Source organism: Clinocottus analis, unplaced genomic scaffold (genome assembly GCF_023055335.1).
Source record: "Clinocottus analis isolate CAN_PGR_092001 unplaced genomic scaffold, fCliAna1.0.p SCAF_4, whole genome shotgun sequence".
Classification (NCBI taxonomy): domain Eukaryota; kingdom Metazoa; phylum Chordata; class Actinopteri; order Perciformes; family Cottidae; genus Clinocottus; species Clinocottus analis.
In genome coordinates, this window is record NW_027176153.1 from 12,926,637 (window position 1) to 12,946,420 (window position 19,784).

General features: G+C 38.7%; 2 protein-coding genes and 1 long non-coding RNA gene across 8 annotated transcripts; 1 reads left to right on the forward strand and 2 right to left on the reverse strand.

The window, feature by feature from the left end:
* Positions 1-2,875: 2,875 nt before the first annotated feature.
* Positions 2,876-6,131, reverse strand: LOC137800600 (uncharacterized). 2 transcript variants are annotated; one of them, XR_011079626.1, is made up of 5 exons: positions 6,011-6,131; positions 4,969-5,004; positions 4,407-4,526; positions 3,778-3,903; positions 2,876-3,360 (listed from the first exon to the last, which is right to left on the reverse strand). It is a non-coding gene; the product is annotated as an uncharacterized lncRNA (long non-coding RNA). The 2 variants fall into 2 exon arrangements; XR_011079627.1 differs by having other exon boundaries at positions 3,774-3,903.
* A 1,101-nt stretch (positions 6,132-7,232) lies between these two features.
* LOC137800597 (outer dynein arm-docking complex subunit 1-like) lies at positions 7,233-13,935 on the forward strand. Of its 2 annotated transcripts, none has more exons than XM_068597861.1 (15): positions 7,233-7,252; positions 7,979-8,066; positions 8,183-8,282; positions 8,583-8,772; positions 8,871-8,981; positions 9,086-9,199; positions 9,341-9,408; positions 9,711-9,883; positions 10,557-10,679; positions 10,763-10,845; positions 10,936-11,104; positions 11,724-11,884; positions 12,128-12,222; positions 12,420-12,495; positions 13,586-13,935. In XM_068597861.1, exons 2-15 carry the CDS (start codon positions 8,015-8,017, stop codon positions 13,619-13,621), a joined length of 1,551 nt encoding a protein of 516 aa, XP_068453962.1. In that variant the 5' UTR covers positions 7,233-7,252; positions 7,979-8,014; the 3' UTR covers positions 13,622-13,935. The 2 variants fall into 2 exon arrangements, with proteins under 2 accessions (XP_068453962.1, XP_068453961.1); XM_068597860.1 differs by lacking the exon at positions 7,233-7,252 and adding an exon at positions 7,337-7,595.
* Positions 13,936-13,951: 16 nt separating this feature from the next.
* On the reverse strand, positions 13,952-19,748 carry zgc:154075 (uncharacterized protein LOC556929 homolog). 4 transcript variants are annotated; one of them, XM_068597864.1, is made up of 14 exons: positions 19,221-19,384; positions 18,869-18,977; positions 18,531-18,615; positions 18,330-18,403; positions 18,134-18,193; positions 17,710-17,817; positions 17,444-17,500; positions 17,084-17,214; positions 16,893-16,947; positions 16,694-16,786; positions 16,442-16,576; positions 16,159-16,260; positions 15,412-15,573; positions 13,952-15,125 (listed from the first exon to the last, which is right to left on the reverse strand). In XM_068597864.1, the coding sequence occupies exons 2-14, from the start codon at positions 18,959-18,961 to the stop codon at positions 14,979-14,981; spliced, it is 1,302 nt and encodes a 433-aa protein (XP_068453965.1). In that variant the 5' UTR covers positions 18,962-18,977; positions 19,221-19,384; the 3' UTR covers positions 13,952-14,978. The 4 variants fall into 4 exon arrangements, with proteins under 4 accessions (XP_068453965.1, XP_068453966.1, XP_068453964.1 ...); XM_068597865.1 differs by having other exon boundaries at positions 13,952-15,130; XM_068597863.1 differs by adding an exon at positions 19,732-19,748 and having other exon boundaries at positions 15,022-15,573; positions 19,221-19,282.
* Between the last annotated feature and the right edge of the window lie 36 nt (positions 19,749-19,784).

A 19,784-nucleotide genomic window follows, 5' to 3' on the forward strand; every position in this document is an offset into this window, starting at 1 on the left:
AACGCGGGAGGAGGTTAAACGTTGTGTCAGCGTGACGCGGGTTTCCACATCTCCTTATAAATCCTCCCAGCACCCCGACAGCGTAACTGTAACTCCTCCCAAGTCCGTCTTAAAGGGAGAACAAAATCCCTCTAAAAGATCAAAGTCATTAGGAAAAACTAAACACCAGTAGGAGAAGTAGTTTATGGCTTCAGGTGGAAAATAACTACCCGTGTGTCACTACAAACTACATTAAACTATTGAATATTCACATCACTCTACTCCATTTATTTTCTGTGGGACATGTGGTATATTTGATTTAATTTGTATTTACTTCAAACAGACACCTCTAGTCACTTAGTTTTCACATTTAAATTTGATATACAAAACACATGAGAGTTTGTCGGCTATGAAACATTGTTCTTGTCTGGACAAATATCAATAACCCTAGCACTTTTCTCGTGTAGTTAGTTAATTTAATACCTATTATAGTTCACTGTGTATACTTTATATACACTTTCTAAACACTGTATATACTTTGCATTTTCTTTATTATGTAATTTTCTTAAATTGTATTATTTTCTTAGATATGTTCTGCTCTGCTATTTTATTGGATTGTATATATTGAATATTTTCCATACTTGTGTTTACTCTGTAACTTTGCCTGCTGTTGCTACAAACAAATGCCCCCCTGGATGAATATCTATCTATCTATCTATCTATCTATCTATCTATCTATCTATCTATCTATCTATCTATCTATCTATCTATCTGAATGTATCTGCTTGTACTGTAAGAAATCATCAATAACAAGACAACAACACGTCGATTTCATTTGCTGCTATATTTCTTAAATCCAGGATTTTCTAAAGCGTCCTCCAGCACTGTGAACCCGATCGATTCTCAGTTTAAACTATAGGTCAGTTAAACTCACACAGAAACTCACTCCATGTGCAGCTGTTATCGTGTGTCCTCACTCCCAGTACATTTTGGAAATAAATGATAGACATGCGACTACTTCACGTCTGTAAATATAACAACATTACAATATTATTGAGGGCTTTTAATAGAATAAGCATTTAGTTTATTCTGGGATAGTTTATGTTAATGTTCATTAGTTCGATTTCTAATGTTGCCAACAATGTTTTCCATGCAAAAAGTTATGCTCAAATAGAAACAGTGCTGGCCAGAATTACAATAATATCATGTTATCTGCCTTGTGTGATGACTGTTTGGGAAATTGCCCTTCATAAGACAGTAAACAATTTTGTACTGACCTGTGTGGGAGTCAGAGAGTGTGTGGGTGGCTTTTGGCGTGAGTACAATATGCGACTGATAGAGAAGAACATATAAGATTGGCAGCCCAGTTATGGAGGATGTGGACTTGTTTTGAAGCCTAGATGTCACATAGGAGTTCACTGTCTGTGTTTGTTTTCGCCCATGCTGAGAGAGGCTGAAGGACAATACAGGAGGCCATTTACTAGAAAATAACAGGGAAGTTAGCGCAGGCCATTCTTGTTTTCACCAGAGTCCAGACCACACTGAGCCTACAGTCTTCCTCCAGACTGCTTAATGATCGTTTTAACCGTGGGTCACTATCCAAATAAAGCCGCAAGCAAATAGCCACAATAAATATTGTAAAGTGCTGAATAAAATAGCCACCTCATAAAAGTGTAAATGACCCTATGACCTCTCCTCCTTCTATCCTCGTGTTAAATTTTTCCACTGTTTCAATCCTCCAATAAAATCCTTATAGGGTCATATGGATTAAGGAGTGCCTTACCTACTGTAAATTACAAACCCACAAAATAAATACACCACATGTGCTTCTTGCTGCAGTCATCAACTGTTCCTTTTCCACCAACATAATTTGTTTGCTTAAATGAATACTCATACTTTTTAGCAATAGGATGTTTGAACTTCCTGTGATGCAATGGAGTGACTGATATCACACATGTGACCTGAAGGAGAAACTCCTGTTAGTTGTCACGCTGCACTCAACAAATGCAAGGCTTTGTCTTTGAAAGGTAATAACGTCAATCCCTCTTAAGGTCTCAGTGTAGAGGTAAACCAGCACCATTACACATTTGAACTTTTTGCCGCCAGGGCCGGCAGATTTTCTGGCCTACTGTTGCTCTGAGGCCCTCCGTGGGCGCTTGCAGTGACCCAGGATGCTCAAAGCTGTGGGGGTTGTTGTCGGGTGGGATAGTCTCCCACGGGGGAGGTCAAATCATTTCCTGCTTTGAGAGACCTCCGTCTCTCACAGCTGTCAGTGCAGTCAGAAGCCCACCTCCCACATCTGTAACCCCCCTCCACCCTCCGCTCCCTGTCCTTCGTCTGCTTTTTTCAAAGACGCTCGAAAGAAACTCCCTCATGCTGCTGCAAAATGAAATATGGATAATCAAAGGTTGACTGTAATCGAGGCCTTCTGTTTATGATTATTGGAATGAACAAGGACAAGAAACATTGAGGCTAAATCATGCATCAATAGTTGGTAAAAGGTGATGACAATACCTGAAATATCAATCTGGATTGGCAGCATTAACCCTGAAATGAGAAATATCTAAGATAAAATGTTTGCCCACATTTTAACAACGTCTCAAGCTGGAAGAGGGGGGAAAAGTAAGTAGGTGTTCACATATGTGTTCTATGGTAAATACATTTGTGTAGGTTGATGTGCTGACATGGTGACACAGGGGATTCTCTTATAGAGTAACCAGCTGTGTACAAACATGTAATAGTAATTAGAGCCCTGTTACAGACTGCAGACAGACAAGCCTGCTGCTATTTTCAAAGTCACGGTCCACTAGTCTTATGTTTGAGTTTGACATTTCTTTTATTTGTCGTTCCTCCTGTTCAAGGTTGTAACGAATAATACCACATGTATCACATACGTTTATTAGATGTAAAACTTTAAGAGAGATTGTTATGGAAAGATGTCTCAGTTATAGCTGTTACATGAAAACTAGAAAAAAAACTACTAAGTTGCAATTCTTTGTTATCACCCACAACTCCCTTCAGCCTGACATGTAACAGTCATGTTTTATGTCCTTCCTTCAAAGTAGACATGAAAGTAGAGTATATTCTGTACATCTCTTTATATGATTACTTTTAGGTATAAGGGATAAGTAGGTTTAGAAAAGTTCTGAATCAGTAACATTCATTCAGACTTTCTCACTGCTGCCCGCAGAGTTTTGTGTAATCGGAAAAACACACCCTTCTTTTAATCTTTTTTAATTTAATGGATCTGCAGTTGGGTCTGACAAGTTGGAGGCGTCGGGGAGGAATCCGGCTCCTCTAATGTCTGAGTGGGCTTTGCATCATGGCCTTTGACCTCATCCTGTGAGGAGACAGCTCAGTTATCAAAGAACCAGCAGCCACCTGGAGGAAGAGGAAGATGGGGTGAAGAATGATGTTTGTGCTGCTGTGATTATCGGGGGCCAAAAGAAAATACTCTCTGTTAAAGCTATTGTGATCAAATGTTAAATTGATTATTACAAATTACACAAATAGTATTACAGGATGCGCGTGTGTACTGTGAATAAAATGTAGCTATAGGAAATCAATGGATCAGCTTTTTATGGAGTGGTCCTATAATTATAAAGGATAAGAAAGCTAAATACTTTTTCCCCCAGGGTACCGACAGAGAAAAACTACCATCAGTAAAAAAAAACGTCAGTGGGCAAAGAAGCGAGAGGAAGTGGCAATAATCACAGTGATTTAAATCCTGTGACAGCTGATTTCATGGGGACAGCTTCAATGAATGGCAGAGCATAAAAAAGTGATTATTTTACCCACAATGCAGCATTGCAGGCCGGGGCAGCTTCCCTTCCCTCAATGTGGACAGTGGGTACAAGGGCCCAGCAGGAGGCCTTCTTCATCCCTGTGAAGTTGATCTCCAGTTCATGAAGAAATGCAGTTGAACTGAGTGAGGATGAAGGAAGGAGAAAATAAATTGAATATTATGTAAGAGGAATCTGACTTTTTTTTATCATCTTCAATGGCAAATCTCTCAGTAAAAATATGTTATTTGTTAGCATAAACACAAGGTTGCATCATTGTGTGCCAGGAGGACATGGTCAATATTTGCTTGTCTTCACAGTGGTCACAGCATGTTCCGAGGTCAAAGTCTTTTTGAACAACCGCATGACAAACACAGTCATCTTTCTGGAGGGCAACGGAAAAATACCCAAGTTTGGCATTATTGTTGTCCACAGCATGGCCGCTATTGTGCAGAGTAGCAGCAATGACAGGGGCCATTTGTGTTTTTACGACTTCCAGATTTCTTCAGAAAACCTTAGTGGGATGCCTCTTAGTGTGCATTTACTCACAACATAGCTCAGAGTCCTGAGGCATGAGAAAGTCTTTCTTTTTTCCTCTCTTTATCTCTCCTCTCACACCCACCCTCCTCCCCCTCTGTCTCTCACCTAACTTACTCCCGCTCCATCATTTCCTGTTGAGTCACCAGCCGAGCCAGACTGCACCATGTTTTACAGTTTACTGCTCCCTTCCTCGCTTTCCTCCTTCACTTCCCTGATCACATATGTCTGTGTGTAAGGGAGAATAACCCACTGTGACAATTATATTAGTCCTCCAGCAGATATATCACAAAGAAATCAAAGCAGATGTGGGAGTCTCTTCCTGGCAACATAGCTGATTCAGTAAATGACTCGTTGGATAACAGGATTATCAGCACTTGCCCTTTGGGTAATATTATATATTGCGACTGGCGATTTGAAGCGGTATCCTGGTAAAATGTGAGGAAGTGATGCTGTGGTGAGGCACGGCGCAGCGTAAACGTAGGGAGTGCGTGCATGTGTGTGACGGTGGGTTGAGGGCAGGGCTCAGAGAAACGAAAGGACTCTATGGTGGACTGGTTGAGTCATTCAAAAATGCAGCTGCTGACTCAGTTTACAAACTTGTGTCCAAGAGTACGTTGCTAGTCTATCCGGCATAGTGTACATGTGTCTGAACCGTAGTTGTCCAAACCTCTTAAGAAACGCCTCCAGGTTGATCTTTATTCCTCTGAAAAAGAAGAAAAAATATTAAGACGGATGTTAACGTTATCTATTTAGCTGTCATTCTGTCAAACACTATATGCCTGTGGTTTGTTCAGAAACCGCTCAAATAAATTACTAATTACTCTATAACATCAAATGGAAAATGAAGTTTTGCCTGAAGGAGTGCCTGTAATCCCATCCTGGCCTCAGGTCAAAGTTTTGCTGTGATTCAATCATTTCGTCATGTCTTTAGTTTTCTTTACACACCCTTCTTGCCACAGTAGTCTTATAACTGTGTCAGTCCAACCATCAACACAACGTGATCCATCTGGGAGTGTGGACTCTGGGACACACTCCAGAATTAGTCATCCTCGATATGTTGCAAGGTCCAAATATGGTGTACTGTTGTTGACATTATTACGTTCAGAGGGTAATTAAGAGGGACACCTCCCTCCATGATGGAATGTGATTTCCTGATAAATTGTAGAGCTGTTTCACCGGAATGTGATGCAATAGAGTAATACTGCATTTAAAAGACGTCGTGGACAGTAATTACCTGCTCCATTACTTACTTAGAATAAAACTGAAAGTTGGGAAAAATAAAAATAAATAACACGATGATGGCTAAAACAATAAGCATCGGCTGCTTACAACTGAATCTATGGGTAATAATATATATTTTTTCCGCATATTGTCTGCTGAAATTCAGAGCATCCTTCAAACAACACCTTGAGCAATGAGTCAACTCATTAAACTAAACGACACCACCTGCTAAATGAGGCACGCCTGTTCAATGATAATAATAATAATAATAATAATAATAATAATAATAATAATAATAATAATAATAATAATAATAGTAGTAGTAGTAGTAACAATAATAATAATAATAATAATATTTGTATTTATATAGTACGGAAGCGCATTGCATTCACTGGATTAAAACAAAATAGACCAATTTTTCTCGTAATTACGAGATCTTTTTTCGTAATTATCTCGTAATTACGAGATAAGATATAGGAAAAGGAAACCTCTGCAAATCCTCTCTCAGTGGCAATGATGGCGCTATCGCAGGTATCTGCTGTTAATACTGTAACGTCCACGGCAGGAAGACTCGCAGACGTTGGTCTCATTTACTTGTTGGTTTATTTCACCGAGGTTCAAACAATCACTGTTACCGTAACGGGGCTCTTTGCTAATGTTAGCTCACGAAGCTTTCCCCACACTAGGCCTACAGCAAACCACAACACACGTACTACCTCTGAAACCACCCGCCTCCCCCCTGCTCCACCAATCACAGGCCACAACCCCACCAAACGGACGCTGCTTTCCTGTGATTGGCCGCAGAGAGAGAGCGAAAGAGAGCGAAAGAGAGCGAGAGCGAGACCTCTGCCCGAACATCCCACCCAACAGATACCTGTACAGGGTCGCTACAATACCTTCTCGGTTTGAGACACTAGAAAATACTGATGTTTCTGAAAAATGAGGATGGTATTACATTTAGTATGTCAACACTGCGCAGGTATCTCAAAGCGTTTAGGATCGTTCAGATGGAAAGCCTGAACAATCTGACGTGCTGGATGTCGCTCTGTTTCTGCAGGAGTAGTTGAACCAACATGGGATGCTTGATGGATACAAATTCATGCATTTGAAATGCATCCAATCTGGTTTGGTAGTGACTCAAAGAACTGTGCGGCACCTGTTAAAAATCCTAGATCCTCAAGAAGTACAGCTGAGGCAACGGAACGGTCTAAGAATACGTCTGTCTTGTTGCATTCGGTCAATGTTTTCCTCTGCAACGTTTGCTCGGCCATTTCAAGGAGACTGACGATTGCTTCATCAACAATCGTCAGTCTCTTTGTTAGCTACGCTACCTGTACGCTAGCTTAACCACCATGTCAGCCATGTCAGCTTTTCTGTTACCACGGTTACGACGTCCCATATTGCAAAACGTTACAAAGCCACAGTCGTAAATAAACGTCAAGATCTCATAATTACGAGAAAATATCTCGCAATTACGAGATCCGGATGTCGTAATTACGAGAAAAGGGGTCTATTTTGTTTTTATCCAGTGAATGCAATGCGCTTCCGTACTTTAGAGAGAAGCAAAGCATAGTCATAACGTCAATACAGGTAAACAGTTAGAAAACATGAGGCAAAAAGACCATACAAAATAACTACATTAAAGGACATAGAAGGACGACATCACTTAAAATCAATTTTATAAATATGTTTTATAAAAAGGATTTAAAAGAAGTTACTGATATTCTCAGGTAGGTCAAAGAATCTGTGGCTATCTTATCTTACGTTAACTAACATAACTCGATCTGTTCTGTTAAAATGGCACCATATGTAGGATGCACATTAATCCTGGTGACGAATTGGTATTTCATCTAAAGTTAATTAGGAATAGGGGACTACATTTGATATATTTAATTGTAGACTATCATGACCTAATCTATTTAACCAGGGTAACTGCGGACGTTTAGCACGTGACGTTCCACTGTAGACGGTTGAGGCAGCTAGCTTGGAATTCAAAATAAGAAAGAAAGCGTCCCTAGCATTGAACTTTAGAAATGAGTATGAGTTTAGCTGCAGCTAACCTTTCATAATACGGTAAATATTAACTAAATATAAATGGCTTGAACTGGGTGTAACCTTCCTGTGCGTACATTATTTCAAAATAGAGGGAAGGAACCGATACACCTTATCATTAATTAATTAGAGTTAGCTAAGTAGCTAGCTTAGTGCTATTGCTAAGATCAGCTAACGTTAGTTTTGAATTGTTTAACGTATCATTTTATTTATAAGTATTTCTGGCAATATGCTTGCATATACCTGTTTCTAACTAATGTAGCATAATTAATTTCAAGTAAGCAACCAATGTCCGATAACTTAAGGATACTGTGAATTAGTATGTCTAACCAAGCAAAGCTATATTAGCGTTATGCTAACGTTGTTTAAGAGGTAAAAGCTTTAACTTGACTTTTATTATTTAGACTGCAGGCGGGGATAACGTAACTAGTAAATTCAGCATGAGTCGACGGAGATCCCTTACTGGCAGGAGGCATTTGTTTGTGGAGTTTTGTAAGTTATGCATCTTTAATATGTACCATTTGAGCTAACATAATTGGTTGAACAGCGTCGTTGGTTGTGAAATGGGACACAACTGACGTTACAGCATGTAACCTATATTAATGCAGCTGAAACAGACCTGAACAAATTGAAGATCCAGTGTCGGAGAGCAGAAGCAGCCAAGTGGACTTATAACGAGAAAACCCAAGGCCTCAACTGCAGGCAGAAGTAAGTGGCTCCAGAGTCATTTCACAGAGATTGATGTTTTGATTCCATGCTAAATTGAGTGTGCTTTAAGTAAACGAGCTAATCAGAACAAACATATTATATTAAATGTAAAGCTTCAGCAGTAACAAAACTACTAAAACAAAACAGCTAATACTTCCAAATACTTGCTCAGGAAGCCTTTAAAAGTATCTTTAGTTGTATGTTTTCATGTTTGCCTGATTTTGTCCTGTTTTACATGTTCGTTGAAACATTGTGTGTACAGATGCGTTTGTATTGATGTGTTTGTCTATCTGTGATCAGACGAGAAATTAAGAGGCTCCAGGATGAACAAGAAGAGCTTCTATGCAGTCTCAGAGTCTCACAGAGTGCTTGTAACCGCTTGACTGATGATAGTGTTGTTCAAGATCTTACTGCCATGTTGGCCCGGGGAGACAGTATAAATGAAGAGTTGGAAGCAGAAAAAGACAAGGTGGCTTCTTTGAATGATCAGGTAAAGTGTTTTTTTTTTTTTTGCCAGGGACCATTGAGTGCAGCACATTGCATTTCTTACCACAGGTGACCTACCTTGTTTTCTTTTTTTTCTTCCAGATTTTAAAATTGGAGAGAACCTTAGCAGAACAGAAGACTGGTGGGGGAACTACACATCACAGTATGAAGTTAATAAAAAACATCTGCTTAATAGAAAGCAAACTGGACAGGGTTAGTGTTACACAGATAGTTCACTTCGCCCCAAGAATTCACTAGTCTTTCTCCAACTGTCACTAGTAAAGACAACCATTAATTAAGTTACGTTTCTGTTCTAGGGTCGCAAATGCCTTAATACGAAGATGACCAGGAATGGAGAGTTGAGGGCCGAGATAAATATACTGCAGGTGGAGAAGAAACAGTTTCTAAAAGTTCAGTCTCGTCTGGAAACGGTACTATTACTTAACATCAGTCAGTCATAAATCTATATTTTGCTGCTGCTGCTACATCCTGCCAATACTTAGCAACTGGAGTAATACCAAGAAGGAATAGATGCCAGAATGCTGCTTCGAATCCACTTTTTTATTATTCAGGAGCTGCATGCAATTCGCAAGGATATTTCTAACCTGATGACTCAAGGCACCAAAGCCTTCAATGTCAGGTGAATCATTTTGCAGTGCTCTAAATCAAGTTGCATTTCTTGTGACCCACATGCTAGCTGGGGTTGTTTAGCAACCTTCCGCTAATGTCTTAATGTATAGTTGCTGACATCAATAAGTGATAACAAACAAGAAATGCACATAAGCAGACTTCATTAGCTGAGGTTATTCAGCTGAAGCACACCTGCAATTGTCTGCTTACTTGTAACTTGAGCTACCAGAGCTAACATCTTAGTTTTGTAAAGATAAAGTACATCCACTATGCATAACTGTCTGTTTGTTGTATATATATGGCTACACCTAGTGGGAAGATCCAAGAAAGACAGAAGATGCAAATGGCCCAGAATGCTAAGGAAGTGGCTCATTACCTCCAAGAGATGAACAAACTGGGACACGAAATGTGTTCTGTTAACTTTGAGGAATACCTAGGTATAAAGGCTATTGTACACAACATCCAGGACATCAACCACAGAAAAGGTGACTATTAATCTTATGCTTTGAACACAAGATTGGTTTTGGCACCTACTCTCATGGAAGTAAATGATGTCCCATATTTGAATGGGTCAAAATATTATTTCATAGTTCTAATCATTTTAGTTATCTGAATACAAAGTTCTGTCATCATGAGGTGCCCATAGAGTGTGTCACTATGCCAATGGCTGCTTGGCCAAAGCCTCCTTTTTGTTTATTGTGGACAGCTCTCAGACTTTTCTACACAGTCATTAGGTGCTTTAACATTATTGCTGTGATATACTGCAGCATTTTTTGGTTATCTAGTTTAAAATCACAGATTGTTTTCCGCCACAAATCACTTCCACTCCAGACCAGTGTTTTCCAACTATATGTTTGATTCTAATCAAGGGAACTAGTGACATCTTGTGTCTGAAAGAGATTACTGCTTGATTAATGTATGCCTGGCAACAGAGAGGACAACAAGAGAAGGGTTTTCTGTTGTTATTTATTCTGAGAGAACAATATTCTTGAACACACACAATTTATTCTTTTCTTTAAACTAAGACAGATTTCTAAAGAAATGCGTGGTCGATCATGACTTGTAAACAGCAAGTCTGCCACATGATTCACCCATTGGCTATGATAGATGAATTAAGCACCTTGTGATGCATGAGTTTCACTTCATTTGTCCCCCTAGCAAAGCACAAGAAATTGGAGTTGAAGGAATTGGCATCGGGCGATTATGAGAATGCTATGAAAAAGATCCTCACAGAGACAAAAGAAATTGACCCGGACCTTCTGGTCAGGAACTTTATAGAAAGTAAGTGACAATTAAAAACTACTGAGGCAATGGCAGTTGTGTATTTTTATCAGCGATGAAAATATGTTGTGATATATTTCCAGTGGAGGAGCAGAACTACACTTTGCTGAAATTTGTAAACTATCAGCACAATGAAGTAGAGAGCATTCGAAGGCAGATCTCCAAGGTTGGTGTTTGCATTGGAGTTAAAGTGGTAGAAGATAAAGAAAGGGAAAATGGCTGTACTCTTGTTTTTCATTTTGTCTTGGATTGAAAGCTTTGCAATGAGAGAAAGATCTTTGTGGCTGAGGAGCAACGGCAGCAGGAGCAGCATCATGCTCTTCAGATGAAACTTTCCATCAAGCAAGAGACAGTTGAGCAACATCTGGCAGGTTATCAACAGCGTGTTGAGTTCATTGAAAAGCTCCTTGACCAGCTCGAAGAAGGTACACTAAAGGACACCTGCATAACATTAGCCTTTTTGAATGGGAGCAACAGACACATGGAAAAGTGTTTCTAGTTCAGCAATTCTTTCTTACAAGAAAACGGCAACATGCAGACTGCACAGTAAAAAATGTAGACAATGCTGAAATAATTATTGCTTTGGGAACTGAATATAACTGACAACAAAGTAAGGGAAATTATGTTCAAGCTTTTGTAGATGAGCAAATGAAAACTGTTAAAGTTCACCTTCCTCTCAATTAGATCTTTCCTTGTTAATGTTATTTTATAAATACATTCTGATGTAATCTTTACAGCAGAACCAGAAAACAAAAGTAGTGCCCCGGTTTGCCTGTCTTTAGCTACGGTATACATTAATGAGTAGAGACAAGTATAGTAAATAGTTTGTATCATGGTCGGCAATAAAACATGTATCTACCAGGGAAAATCAAATATAATCTTTATATATATATATATATATATATATATATATATATATATATATATATATATATATATATATATATATATAATCTTTATATATATACATATATATATATATATATATATATACATATATATATATACATATATACATACATATCTCACAACTGCTTTTTCCAGGTTTCAAATCATTGCTTCGGATCGGCTATGACAGCTCTGTGACTAGCGATGAGTTGGGCTCCTCTGACATTGCCGAGTACCTGGAAAGGGCAGAGAACCGAGTCAATGAGCTTCTCACTCTACAGGCCTTTATTCACTTCCAGGAAGACCTCAACCCGCAGGTATGTGGACATTAAACACTTTGAGACTACAAACTTTGAGTCTAAAAGATTAGAGAGTTGAGATACTGTCACTCAGTAGAGATGAGTTGTTCATTGAGAGCATTCAGCCAGCTACAAACTCATGTTCTGCCCAGCCACTGACTTTGGGCCCTGTGGAATAGTAATGGTCATGGGGTCATTTAGCAGCCTCATATTTGAGAAAATGCCTGTTTCTAACACATTAATATACCTTCTCACCTCCAGGACATCGATAGTCTCAGTACCATTGCTGGGCAGATACTAGGAATCACCCCATCTGCTGTCAACCAAACCACTGCTGATGGAATTTCTACAACCGAGTAGGTTTTTTCAATTTTTTTATCTTGATGAGTGTGCAGGTCTAGACATAATTCTCAAAGATCAATTATCTAGAATAATCAGTCACAGGCAGAGTGTTGGCAATACAATAATCATTAATAAACCTCTTGTTAGCTCATCTGTTGATATACGCTTGAAGAAAATAAAAAATGCACATGAATTTCCAAACACTGTAAAGCTCCGGTGACAACTCAGATGTGGGTTGTGAAAGGGAACCAGGCAGAGAGGATCTCCTGACACTGGTCCAAGAGAGGGTAAGTATAACTGAAAAGATTTCTAAGATTTTCTTCAAAATGAAACAATCAAACGTTTCAGTTGAAAATGTTTCAGTTGAAGTGGTTGTTTACAGCACTGAAGTTATGAATCTATGGTGACCTACAGATAGGGTTGCAAAATTCCAGGAATATGCAAAGTTGGAAACTTTCCACGGGAATAAACGGGAATTAACAGGAAATGTTGGGGTAATTTTACTGTATTTACCTTGTCATAAGCAGACATGCATGCAGACATTTATAATCCAACTTTTAAAAATGACTTTTTTGACATAACGAAAGCCGCGAATAATCTAGGTGATGGTGTACTTTTGTGTGGACATACATACATCCTACTCTCACTGCTGTAAAAAGTCTACTGTATACATAATAAACTTGGTATTGAAAAAGCATGGCTTCAGTTTACCAAGTAACCAATATGCTAATGACAAACAGTGTTGGGAAAGTTCACTTTCTACATGAACTAGTTCAGTTCATAGTCCATAATTCAAAATGTTCAACTAAGCTCACAGCTCCAAAAAATGAACTAGTTCAGTTATTTTTTTCAATATGTTGCTGCTGTAATTTTAATCTCTATCTGTCTGCAATACCGCTCTTGGCCTCTAGACAACTCAACGCTCTCACACTTGCCAGGCATCGGGCTGAAACATTCAGACGCAACACTCAACTGATGACAAAAACGTCAAAAACAACAGAATGTTTTATGTTTATGTTTCTGGCAAACAATGTTCCCAACCAGCTGCATTCAGGGTCCAGCTGAGCTCGGCGTACATAGTCTTGTTCTCAACTACATTTAAGTTCCCTGTTATATGCTTTTGCAAAAAACTTAGGCACATTTCTTTTTTTCGAAATTCCCAAAATTCCCGAGCCAAAATTCCCGTGGAAACTTTCCAGAAATTTACCGGAAAATTCCCGCCCCTTTGCAACCTTACCTACGGATGATCAATCTCGCCATGAAATGTCACCCTTAAATGTCTGTGTTAAAATACCTAGCATGCTTTTTCAATTCAAGATTTATGATATGCCCTAGCAGATATTACAAAAAGGAGGTTTTCTAATGTATATACTTCAGATTGAGAGGAAGAAGAAGATGGATGGACGGCCCTGATGTTAAAAGACGACACTGCTCCTGAGAGCTGCCATAAGCTTCTGTAAACAGCCACTGGAGACAAGTTTGTGCTGAGCTTTTCTCAAAGCTATATTTCACTGTAGTATTTTTGTATAATTTTTAGTGAATGTTTAGATGGACATGATATGATGGAAAACTTTAATATAATACTTATTCAAGAGGGATTAACTTTCTTAATTTAAAAGAAGTGGGTGACCTAATGTCATATTTCTGTATATTGTATATTGATGTGCATTTGTTCACAGTCAGTGATAGTTACAAATTAAATACATTTATTTTGGTTATCTAATAAATTCTCTCCATAGAAGTTTTTTATTACATTTAAGCCTGAGCAGTTCAAAGAGCTGTTCAGAGTGACATAAACTGGCAACAAATTAGTCGCATTCCTGGATGTTCTGAAATATAATCTGCACACTGACACAGTCATAGCGTGTGTGGGACAACATTAAGAGCAAACAATGATTCACAGACAATTTTAATTACGTACTTTTTTACTATAAATTATAGTAACACTTTACAGGTACACTACATCAAAGGATAACAGTATGACATGCTGAATAACAAATGATCAAGTTCTCGGCTTGGCACGCCACTTATAATCAATCAATCACCACCTCACTCATTCATACAAGGAAACAAACGCTATTAAAATCCCTGAGTGATATAAAGTAAACATTATTTGGCCTCATTGCACTCCATGATTTGGCCCTCAGCTCAGTTGATTGGTTTAAAAGGAAACATTACAAGTGAATACAGTTAACATTTTAACTCAGACTTACATAAAGATATTTTTTATTTTGATTGGCACGTTCTCTGAATTGTTATATTTAAATATCCTAATATAGCATTATCTTATTAATTTTCCAGAACAGAAAATTGAACATTGGATAAAGCCAGGTCAAAATGACTATTTTGACGACATATTAGAGGTTTTTTTTTTAAGAGAATTCTGTATTCAACACTAAAATTGGAAAATACTATCAACGGCAATGAAAAAAAAAATCCATTTTCATTATGTTAAGAAAAATGTTTGAAAATTATATAGGAACAACACCTCTGTAAAAACCTTCACACTACCGGCAGGAATGACACTGAAACGTTTGGTTAAAGATGTAGTGAAGTGAACAATTTTGTCTCAGAAAGAGAAAACAACATTTGAAAGGAAAAAGCCCTTAAACATATGTTTTGTAAAATTGCATTCATTTTGCAAGAGAGTACAGATGACGAGGGTACAAGAATGAACTAATTGATACCTCCATGAAACTTTAAGATAATTAGTGAACGTCTGTGCAGCTTCATTATAGTGTTTCATTTTTAAGGCGATATCATTTTAACGTCAGTGTTTTTCAGACATAGGCCTTTGGCCAACGTCACCACAGTACACCACCCTGCTCTCCAGTCGAGAACGCTCTGCTTCAAACACCAGCAAATGGCTCAGCAGTGTCTCTTCAGGACCCGCACGGATGTGGGAGGGATCATTGTTCTGCACTCAAAAACACACACGGCAAAATCCATCAGTCAGTGTTTCCAAATCCTATACCATTACATTAATTTAATGTTTCCTCCACAAGTACCAACATATATAAATACAGTTAATATTCTTAATCTGTCGTTAATGTGGCAAACAACTGTAAGTACAGATCTTCTCCCAGTTTATGGCAAAGATTTAACCACATTGGTTGATACTGGCCGTGTCCAAGGAGGAAAACTAAGTCGGAAGCTGTAAATTGACAAAAAGAAAAGAAAAATGAAAGTATTTCAGCACTCACAGCCACGGCGGAAATGAAGGCCCCCATAAGATGGTAGTCTGCTCCTCCATGTCCACTCATGCCAAAGTGCTGAGGGGCGTTATTGTGTATGTTGTGCTTTGTGGATCTCTGGGTCAGAAAGTCAAACACACGTACCTCGTAGCCGTCACATGACAGCTCCCCCTGTAGAGACACAGTGTATTATATTGGTAGTATTTAAACGGTGCATCCATTGTGAAATGACAATATGATTCTGTTTGGTACAACCAGGATACAGACGTGTAAATGTGTGATAGTACGTTCTAAAACAAATGCTGTTTCTCTAATTGGGTGTGAAAGAAATTGACTGCACACACCTTTAAGATGAGTTGAATGTGTGTGACTTTCAGAATATGGCTGAATGGGATCTAATCTCTGCAGAAAGATTTTAAAAACCTTGTTTAAAACCGTTCCTGAAGGGTGGAGGCGTGTTTGTCATCGCAGTATATTAATGCCTGTAATTTTGTAATGGCATCTTAAATAATCACATATTAACGTTTGGATGGTCACATACTTTGACAATATAGGGTTGTGTCGATGGTCAACTCTACTTTGATATTTTATGTTTTCATTATCACCGCCTTCTGTCCACAATGAATGAAGCGTTATGGTTTGGCAGAAATGGTTGGATTTCTGTAAGAGCTAATTTATCTTTTTCCTGCTAGCTTCCTTTTTTTGTAGCATTTCTCACCCTTTTCTTTTGTCAATGCACATTCCCTCCAGTCCTACCTTGCTGCCGTAAATTGTTGTTTTTCGCTTGCATATCTCCTCAGTGAATGCCACCATTGAAAAGGCTGCCGTCAGACCCCCTTCAAACTCCATGTTAACAACCTAGGGGAACAGAATAGATTTTTTTTGAAATATCTAACACTACAGTTTATTTTTGATGTAGCCATTGATACAGGTGTGTCGTGTGTCAAGTTTTATTTCAGCATCAACCAAGCTTAATGGGTCAGAGAAGGACGGCACAGTATGCTGTGCCAGTCTTGTTGTGATACCAGTGTTTTCTAACCTGGTTACTGCAGACATCGTTGTCACACTCGTAGACGCAGCGGCCATATGGTCCGGTCCTCAGCGCCTCAGTCACTGACTCGATGTCTGGGAGCGAGTTCGGACATATGACTGATACAGGCCAGCCAGTGTGACCCTACAGGACACACGCACATGAAGTACATATCATCATATGTATCGCAACCTATGAATTATGTTCACAGATTATTAAGTGGAATTGAGGATTGTTTAAATAACGTGCTGAAATGTAAACCTGTTTCACTCTGTCCAAGTAGATTTTGGAGGCTGAGTATGGACAGTTATTTTCTATTGAACAATCCAGACAGCGATTTCCGGCACCTGTTGGCTGACGAAAATAACTAGCAGTGTCATATTTTATATTCAAGCTTAGTTTATAAATTTTTTGTTTAATTTCTTTGGGTGATGCAACATGGTGTGACGAGACTACAGACCTTATTTTCTTTTCCAAAGTGGCTGACCGATCCAAACGATGACACTTTCACACACCTGCCAAGTACAAAGTTTGTTAGTAAAAAAAACAGGACAACCTCACAGAAAACAATAACACGCCGACGTTGGACCAACCAGAGAGTGTTTTTAATTTAAAGAACTTGGAGTTGATCATTAACGGCCGATGGTTTACCTGCGTGGTCCGGCCCAGTGATGTATTAGGTCAATGTCATGGCACGATTTAGCCAAGAGAGCAAAAGAGCTCTCAGTTTCATTCCTCCAGTTTCCTCGAACAAATGAGTGAGCAAAGTGATAGAACCCGACCTGGAAGAAGAGACCAGACAAATTTGTCACAGTCCAGGCTTGATTAAAAAAAGTAATGTGTGATATTTTTGGGGGTAGATTTTACACTGTTTTATACGACAATGTGTTATATAATGTTGTACAGCCTACTGCTGTCAGGACGGGGTTACTGCAGTGTTACAATACAGCAGTAATCATTGAAGACACACCTGCTACTGACTACACATTTTGAGTGTATTTGCATCTTTACCGGCTCAAAGTGCTGAATGTGCGTCACATCACCGATGACTCCTTCATCTATCAGTTCCTAGAAACAAAACAAAAAAACAGGGTAAATTATTGCGTGGAATTTTGTGAGAAAACATTTGTGTTCTGTAAATGAAACAACTTAAATAGGATGTCTAAATATGTGTGAAAACTCAGTTAAAGGCTTTAGACCTATAACTGTGACCCATGTGTGGTGGACAAAACTGTCAAATGTCTTCATGAACAGAAAGTACGACAGAAAATGTTCACCTTTATCTTGCGGATGACCGGATCATACCGGAGAACATGACCCACGGATAGCATCACTCTACTCTGAGTGCAAGCCTCAACAATTGCTGTGCAGTCTTCGGCAGTTGTCTAATGTCACACGGTCGCATAGGGAGGCGAGGGAGGTACGAGTGTCGCACAAACGCAATCATGGAAAAAAGAAGAGAGAGACATATGTTTTTGTATTTCATAAAACTGACACAAAATAGTATCTTTTCAGAGGTTTGTGAGATGCTTGAAAGAAATGTTTTCTGAAAAGTGGAAATGGAAGTATGTTTTTTTTAAGGAAAAAATAAAGAAATACAAACTAACATGAGATATTACTGTACAAATCAATCTGTGCGGTTATTTTACCCATACCAATGTTCAAACGTTTCTCTAGTCTTTTTATTTACAAAACACTTACTGCCATTGGTTTCTCCAGCAGAATATGGTAGCCCTTCTTTGCAAAGGCCACTGCAGGTTCCTGGAAACAAAGACTAGTTTATTAGATGAAATAGCCAAAGAACAATGACAAAGTTTATAATTCAGACAGATAATGAGGTGTGTACACACATACATAAACATGCATGTAGAATATTTTTAAACTATTGTATGTTTACCTTATGGAGGCGGTCTGGAGTACAAATCAACACTGCATCTGCAAACTTCTCTCTTTCAACTATATTGAGCCAGTCTAGTTTTTAAAAAGCACACACACACACACACACACACACACACACACACACTTTTCAATAATACAGCATGAGGTAGATCATTTTTGACATTGAAAATACAATGCATTGTTTTCATTTGATGCTCACCCTCAAATAGGTTTTCATCTAAAATGTTGTGTTTCTGTTGAAGTTTAATGCGAGCAAATCTCCTTGGATCCGCTACTCCAACTACCTGAAACGGGGAAGCTGACAACTTAATACCAGGAAAGTGGTGGAAAAAAACGATCCAAATCTATAAACCTATATTGTTACATAACACATGGATTGTATCATCTACTTGTACTGTGATATAAACTTGTATGATACATGTTTCTCCAATAATCATCTCGTGAATTATCTCATGTTGGATCATTTGGCTCACTGTGATTTCTTCTATTAATACAGAACATGTTGACAGGGTGCAGGTCAACCTTTCCTCTACTGACCATAACGCGGTCAGGGTGTAGGGACGCATACTGGGAGTAGATCTCTCCTCGACAGCCCGCTCCCACCACGATCACACGGACAGGCAAAGTCATTTTAGCAGCCTGTGAACTGGGACACAAAGCGAAGCTTATAGAGGTCGACACATTCTACAATATATACATGGTATCACACGATATGATACCATATATATTATTGTTTTACTGTATCTAGTTAACTCAATACATAATTTGAAGGGGAACACAATTATTAATGTAGCAAAACAACGCATCTGTTTGCGTTCAAATGCGCCAATTAACAGAAATAATATGTATCAGCTCGTGACATGGTTGTTTGATGCAGTAGCTGTGTTACCTGTTTTGTCCAATACAGCTGCCAAAACCATCTGTCGATCTTCCGCGTATTTCCAGTTTTGTCTGAAGTCCAACACAAACACATCAGAGTCCAGTGAGCGAGACGTTTGACTCGTCTTTATTGTCTGTGTTTACAACAGCGGAGGTCACTTCTTCGTACACAAAAAACCCAGAGGCAAGCAGTCACTAAGTAGCGTAGTGCCCCCTAGCAGGTGCACGAATGCTGCTGCATTCAGGGCTATTCGTAAATAATATTTTCTTGTATGAAAGTAGGAGCCTCTTAGAATGTTAAAGAGAAAATAATCAGCAAAGCACCTAGACACCATTTTAGTTACATCTTCGTAGTATTATTATCTGCTTAGATATCTACAGTTTGTGATTACCTTTTTTTGATTGTATTAAGATATGTTCTTCGTCTGTTAATGACAGATTGGTACACATATTAGGTTCATTTATCACAATGGGCAGTTAGCAGATAACACGTAAATAAGTCTGTTAACGATATTAGTTACCTGTTAGCAAACCAAATAAGTTGGTGGTTCAACAAACAGCAGATTAAACACGA